The sequence below is a fragment of the Salmo salar genome, chromosome ssa16, assembly GCF_905237065.1.
Source record: "Salmo salar chromosome ssa16, Ssal_v3.1, whole genome shotgun sequence".
Taxonomy (NCBI): Eukaryota; Metazoa; Chordata; class Actinopteri; order Salmoniformes; family Salmonidae; genus Salmo; species Salmo salar.
The window spans coordinates 81,036,886-81,044,385 of NC_059457.1; the positions used below are offsets into that span (position 1 = coordinate 81,036,886).

Below are 7,500 nucleotides of genomic sequence, written 5' to 3' on the forward strand. Positions count from 1 at the left end.
ATTACGTGCTGCCAGATCTCTGTGGACCAGCCTTCTCTCCTCCAGATACATCATACCCTGGGATGGTGGCAGAGAGAGAGGAGGGAGAGAGAGAGGGAGAGAGAGAGAGAGGAGGGAGAGAGAGAGGGAGAGAGAGAGAGAGAGGGAGAGAGAGAGGAGGAGGAAGGGAGAGGGGGGGAGAGATAGAGAGAGGAAAGAGAGAGAGGGGGGAGATAGAGAGAGAGGAGGGAGAGAGATAGAGAGAGGAGAGAGAGAGATAGAGAGAGGAGAGAGAGAGAGGGAGAGAGAGGAGGGAGAGAGAAGCCGAGAGAGAGAGATGGCGAGAGAGAGCGAGAGAGGAGGGAGAGAGATAGAGAGACAGGGGCAGGAGAGAGAGAGAGAGGAGGGAGAGAGAGAGAGGAGGGAGAGAGAGAGAGAGAGGAGGGAGAGAGAGAGAGGAGGGAGAGAGAGGGAGAGAGAGAGGGGAGAGAGAGAGAGAGAGAGAGAGAGAGAGAGAGAGAGAAAGAGAGGAGGAGGAAGGGAGAGGGGGGGAGAGATAGAGAGAGGAAAGAGAGAGAGGGGGAAGATAGAGATAGAGAGAGAGGAGGGAGAGATAGAGGGAGAGGAGAGAGGAAAGAGAGAGAGACGAGGGAGAGGAGAGATAGAGATAGGAAAGTGGAGATAGAGAGACAGAGAGGGAAAGAGAGAGAGACAAATAGAGAGAGAGGGGGTAGAGGAGAGATAGAGATAGGATAGAGGAGATAGAGAGAGATCGAGAGCAAGAGAGGGAGGGAGTGAGAGAGAGAGAGAGAGACAAATAGAGAGAGAGAGAGATCGACAGCGAGAGTGGGAGGGAGAGAGAAATACAACATTTTTCTGATTGTGTATTTCCATTTCCATCACAATCATCATCATCATCATCATCATCATCATCACAATCATTATCGTCACAATCACTATCATGATCAACACCACCACCACCATCACCACCATCATTCTCTCTTCTCCCGGCCCTGCCCTGTTCTCCCTGTCCTGGTCTCCCGGCCCTGCCATCTTCTCCCTGCCCTGCCCTCTTCTCCCTGTCCTGGTCTCCCTGCCCTGCCATCTTCTCCCGGCCCTGCCCTGTTCTCCCTGGCCTGTTCTCCCTGCCCTGCCCTGTTCTCCCTGCCCTGCCCTGTTCTCCCTGCCCTGCCCTCTACTCCCTGCCCTGCCCTCTTCTCCCTGCCCTGGTCTCCCGGCCCTGCCCTCTTCTCCCTGCCCTGGTCTCCCGGCCCTGCCCTCTTCTCCCTGCCCTCTTCTCCCTGCCCTGCCCTGTTCTCCCTGCCCTGTTCTCCCTGCCCTCTACTCCCTGCCCTGCCCTCTTCTCCCTGCCCTGGTCTCCCGGCCCTGCCCTCTTCTCCCTGCCCTCTTCTCCCTGCCCTGCCCTGTTCTCCCTGCCCTGTTCTCCCTGCCCTCTTCTCCCTGCCCTGCCCTGTTCTCCCTTCCCTGTTCTCCCTGCCTTGTTCTCCCTGCCCTGTTCTCCCTGCCCTGCCCTGTTCTCCCTGCCCTGTTCTCCCTGCCCTGCCCTGTTCTCCCTGCCCTGTTCTCCCTGCCCTGTTCTCCCTGCCCTGTTCTCCCTGCCCTGCCCTCTACTCCCTGCCCCGCCCTCTTCTCCCTGCCCTGGTCTCCTGGCCCTGCCCTCTTCTCCCTGCCCTGCCCTGTTCTCCCTGCCCTGCCCTCTACTCCCTGCCCCGCCCTCTTCTCCCTGCCCTGGTCTCCTGGCCCTGCCCTCTTCTCCCTGCCCTGCCCTCTTCTCCCTGCCCTGCCCTGTTCTCCCTGCCCTGTTCTTCCTGCCCTGCCCTGTTCTCCCTGCCCTGTTCTCCCTGCCCTGCCCTGTTCTCCATGCCCTGTTCTCCATGCCCTGTTCTCCCTGCCCTGTTCTCCCTGCCCTGCCCTGTTCTCCCTGCCCTGTTCTCCCTGCCCTGCCATCTACTCCCTACCCTGCCCTCTTCTCCCTGCCCTGGTCTCCCGGCCCTGCCCTCTTCTCCCTGCCCTCTTCTCCCTTCCCTGCCCTGTTCTCCCTGCCCTGTTCTCCCTGCCCTGTTCTCCCTGCCCTGTTCTCCCCGCCCTGCCCTGTTCTCCCTGCCCTGTTCTCCCTGCCCTGTTCTCCCTGCCCTGTGAACCCCAGCCCTGCCCTGTTCTCCCTGCCCTGTTCTCCCCGCCCTGCCCTGTTCTCCCTGCTCTGTTCTCCCTGCCCTGCCCTGTTCTCCACGCCCTGTTCTCCCTGCCCTGCCCTGTTCTCCCTGCCCTGTTCTCCCTGCCCTGCCCTCTACTCCCTGCCCTGCCCTCTACTCCCTGCCCTGCCCTGTTCTCCCTGCCCTCTTCTCCCTTCCCTGCACTGTTCTCCCTGCCCTGTTCTCCCTGCCCTGCACTCTACTCCCTGCCCTGCCCTGTTCTCCCTGCCCTGGTCTCCCGGCCCTGCCCTCTTCTCCCTGCCCTCTTCTCCCTGCCCTGCCCTGTTCTCCCTGCCCTGTGAACCCCAGCCCTGCCCTGTTCTCCCTGCCCTGCCCTGTTCTCCCTGCCCTGTTCTCCCTGCCCTGCCCTCTACTCCCTGCCCTGCCCTCTTCTCCCTGCCCTGGTCTCCCGGCCCGGCCCTGCCCTCTTCTCCCTGCCCTCTTCTCCCTGCCCTGCCCTGTTCTCCCTGCCCTGTTCTCCCTGCGCTGTTCTCCCTTCCCTGTTCTCCCTGCGCTGTTCTCCCTGCGCTGTTCTCCCTTCCCTGTTCTCCCTGCGCTGTTCTCCCTGCGCTGTTCTCCCTGCGCTGTTCTCCCTTCCCTGTTCTCCCTGCGCTGTTCTCCCTGCGCTGTTCTCCCTGCGCTGTTCTCCCTTCCCTGTTCTCCCTGCGCTGTTCTCCCTGCCCTGTTCTCCCTGCGATGTTCTCCCTGCCCTGTTCTCCCTGCGATGTTCTCCCTGCCCTGTTCTCCCTGCGATGTTCTCCCTGCCCTGTTCTCCCTGCGCTGTTCTCCCTGCCCTCTTCTCCCTGCCCTGTTCTCCCTGCGATGTTCTCCCTGCCCTGTTCTCCCTGCGCTGTTCTCCCTGCCCTGTTCTCCCTGCCCTGTTCTCCCTGCCCTGTTCTCCCTGCGCTGTTCTCCCTGCCCTCTTCTCCCTGCCCTGTTCTCCCTGCCCTCTTCTCCCTGCCCTGTTCTCCCTGCCCTCTTCTCCCTGCCCTGTTCTCCCTGCCCTGCCCTCTTCTCCCTGCCCTCTCCCTGCCCTGCCCTGTTCTCCCAGCGCTGTTCTCCTGCCCTGTTCTCCATGCGCTGTTCTCCTGCCCTGTTCTCCCTGCGCTGTTCTCCTGCCCTCTTCTCCCTGCCCTGTTCTCCTGCCCTGTTCTCCCTGCGCTGTTCTCCTGCCCTCTTCTCCCTGCCCTGTTCTCCTGCCCTGTTCTCCCTGCTCTGTGGTCTCCTCCTCCCTAATACAGGGAATTGAATGGCTGATTACATTAAAGCCAGAAATCATTTAGAGGAACACAAATCTATGTGTTAGGGAGAGTGACCCTGACAGACTGGGACAGGAGGTGTGTTAGGGAGAGTGACCCTGACAGACTGGGCCAGGAGGTGTGTTAGGGAGAGTAACCCTGACAGACTGGGACAGGAGGTGTGTTAGGGAGAGTGACCCTGACAGACTGGAACAGGAGGTGTGTTAGGGAGAGTGACCCTGACAGACTGGGACAGGAGGTGTGTCCGCCCAGCCCACACACCGCCCAGTCCACACACCACCCAATCCACATACCACCCAGTCCACACACCGCCCAATCCACACACCGCCCAGTCCACACACCACCCAATCCACATACCACCCAGTCCACACACCGCCCAGTCCACACACCGCCCAATCCACACACCGCCCAGTCCACACACCGCCCAGTCCACACACCACCCAGCCCACACACCGCCCAGTCCACACACCGCCCAGTCCACACACCGCCCAGTCCACACACCGCCCAGTCCACACACCGCCCAGTCCACACACCGCCCAATCCACATACCGCCCAGTCCACACACCGCCCAGTCCACACACCGCCCAGTCCACACACCGCCCAGTCCACACACCGCCCAATCCACACACCGCCCAGTCCACACACCGCCCAGTCCACACACCGCCCAGTCCACACACCGCCCAGTCCACACACCGCCCAATCCACACACCTCCCAGTCCACACACCGCCCAGTCCACAAACCTCCCAATCCACAAACCTCCCAGTCCACACACCGCCCAGTCCACATAACGCCCAGTCCACACACCGCCCAGTCCACACACCGCCCAGTCCACACACCGCCCAGTCCACACACCGCCCAGTCCACACACCTCCTGCTGATTACACATCACTTAGATTTACACCCCCCTCAGACGGGGATAATATAATAAGCCCGTCCCCTAACTGATTTAGAGCGTAGGTACGGTATTCAGACTCATGTTGGTACAGCCCGTCCCCTATCTGATTTAGAACGTAGGTACGGTATTCAGACTCATGTTGGTACAGCCCGTCCCCTATCTGATTTAGAACGTAGGTACGGTATTCAGACTCATGTTGGTACAGCCCGTCCCCTATCTGATTTAGAACGTAGGTACGGTATTCAGACTCATGTTGGTACAGCCCGTCCCCTATCTGATTTAGAACGTAGGTACGGTATTCAGACTCATGTTGGTACAGCCCGTCCCCTATCTGATTTAGAACGTAGGTACGGTATTCAGACTCATGTTGGTACAGCCCGTCCCCTATCTGATTTAGAACGTAGGTACGGTATTCAGACTGATGTTGGTACAGCCCGTCCCCTATCTGATTTAGAACGTAGGTACGGTATTCAGACTCATGTTGGTACAGCCCGTCCCCTATCTGATTTAGAACGTAGGTACGGTATTCAGACTCATGTTGGTACAGCCCGTCCCCTATCTGATTTAGAACGTGGGGTACGGTATTCAGACTCATGTTGGTACAGCCCGTCCCCTATCTGATTTAGAACGTAGGTACGGTATTCAGACTCATGTTGGTACAGCCCGTCCCCTATCTGATTTAGAACGTAGGTACAGTATTCAGACTCATGTTGATACAGCCCATCCCCTATCTGATTTAGAACGTAGGTATGGGTATTCAGACTCATGTTGGTACAGCCTGTCCCCTATCTGATTTAGAACGTAGGTACGGTATTCAGACTCATGTTGGTACAGCCCGTCCCCTATCTGATTTAGAACGTAGGTACGGTATTCAGACTCATGTTGGTACAGCCCGTCCCCTATCTGATTTAGAACGTAGGTACGGTATTCAGACTCATGTTGGTACAGCCCGTCCCCTATCTGATTTAGAACGTAGGTACGGTATTCAGACTCATGTTGGTACAGCCCGTCCCCTATCTGATTTAGAACGTAGGTACGGTATTCAGACTCATGTTGGTACAGCCCGTCCCCTATCTGATTTAGAACGTAGGTACGGTATTCAGACTCATGTTGGTACAGCCCGTCCCCTATCTGATTTAGAACGTAGGTACGGTATTCAGACTCATGTTGGTACAGCCCGTCCCCTATCTGATTTAGAACGTAGGTACGGGTATTCAGACTGATGTTGGTACAGCCCGTCCCCTATCTGATTTAGAACGTAGGTACGGTATTCAGACTCATGTTGGTACAGCCCGTCCCCTATCTGATTTAGAACGTAGGTACGGTATTCAGACTCATGTTGATACAGCCCATCCCCTATCTGATTTAGAACGTAGGTACGGTATTCAGACTCATGTTGGTACAGCCCGTCCCCTATCTGATTTAGAACGTAGGTACGGGTATTCAGACTGATGTTGGTACAGCCCGTCCCCTATCTGATTTAGAACGTAGGTACGGTATTCAGACTCATGTTGGTACAGCCCGTCCCCTATCTGATTTAGAACGTAGGTACGGTATTCAGACTCATGTTGATACAGCCCATCCCCTATCTGATTTAGAACGTAGGTACGGTATTCAGACTCATGTTGGTACAGCCCGTCCCCTATCTGATTTAGAACGTAGGTACGGTATTCAGACTCATGTTGGTACAGCCCGTCCCCTATCTGATTTAGAACGTAGGTACGGTATTCAGACTCATGTTGGTACAGCCCGTCCCCTATCTGATTTAGAACGTAGGTACGGGTATTCAGACTGATGTTGGTACAGCCCGTCCCCTATCTGATTTAGAACGTAGGTACGGTATTCAGACTCATGTTGGTACAGCCCGTCCCCTATCTGATTTAGAACGTAGGTACGGTATTCAGACTCATGTTGATACAGCCCGTCCCCTATCTGATTTAGAACGTAGGTACGGTATTCAGACTCATGTTGGTACAGCCCGTCCCCTATCTGATTTAGAACGTAGGTACGGTATTCAGACTCATGTTGGTACAGCCCGTCCCCTATCTGATTTAGAACGTAGGTACGGGTATTCAGACCTGACCTGTGTGTGTGTGTAGAGGACAGGCCTAAAGTGGGCTTGTGTGTGTGTGTGTGTGTGTGTGTGTGTTTGTGTGTATGTGTATGTCACACCCTGAATTGTTTGTTTGTGTGTGTATGTGTATGTCACACCCTGAATTGTTTGTGTGTGTGTGTTTGTGTGTGTCTGCTTATCTCCACCCCCCTCCAGGTGCTGCCCATCTTCCCCATTCCCCCCGTGTATTTATACCTGTGTTCTGTTTGTCCGTTGCCAGTTCGTTTTGTTCGTCAAGCCTAGCAGCATTTTTCCCCTTGCACCTGTCTTTTTCTAGTTACTGTTTTCTAGTTTTCCCGGTTTTGACCATTTCTGCCTGCCCTGTGCCTGCCTGCAGTTCTGTACCTTGTCACACCACCCTGGATTATTGACCTCTGCCTGCCCTGCCCCGAGATTACCTGCCGTTCTGTACCTTATTGACTCTGATCTGGATTATTGACCTCTGCCTGTCCTTGACCTGTCATTTTGCCTGTCCCCTGTTCTCGTTATAAACTTTTGTTACTTCAACACTGTCTGAATCTGGGTCTTCTCCTGAAACGTGATAGTAGGTGTGTGTGTGTGTGTGTGTGTGTGTGTGTGTGTGTGTGTGTGTGTGTGTGTGTGTGTGTGTGTGTGTGTGTGTGTGTGTGTGTGTGTGTGTGTGTGTGTGTGTGTGTGTGTGTGTCCGGATGCGCTTCCTTCGATGTGTGCTTGCGTATCTTTGACACACTCCCACTACAGCACCATACATGTTTCTACCCGCTCTCACAGTCTCACGTTAGAATTAGACGTTCATGCATGTTTCTACCCGCTCTCACAGTCTCACGTTAGAATTAGACGTTCATGCATGTTTCTACCCGCTCTCACAGTCTCACGTTAGAATTAGACGTTCATGCATGTTTCTACCCGCTCTCACAGTCTCACGTTAGAATTAGACGTTCATGCATGTTTCTACCCGCTCTCACAGTCTCACGTTAGAATTAGACGTTCATCCATGTTTCTCAAACGTCAAATTTCTAAGTTGTTCCAAATGTGACATTTCGAAGTGTTTAAGATTAAGT

General features: G+C 55.4%; 1 protein-coding gene across 2 annotated transcripts in view; it reads right to left on the bottom strand.

The window, feature by feature from the left end:
* Positions 1-7,500, bottom strand: part of LOC106574937 (receptor tyrosine-protein kinase erbB-4) — a 687,167-nt gene that overhangs the window by 19,572 nt on the left and 660,095 nt on the right. For both annotated transcript variants that reach the window (XM_045698122.1, XM_045698121.1), the window contains exon 21: positions 1-57. This exon is cut by the window's left edge and continues 99 nt beyond it. In XM_045698122.1, coding sequence (XP_045554078.1) covers positions 1-57 — 57 coding nt within the window. The remainder of the gene's footprint in view (positions 58-7,500) is intronic.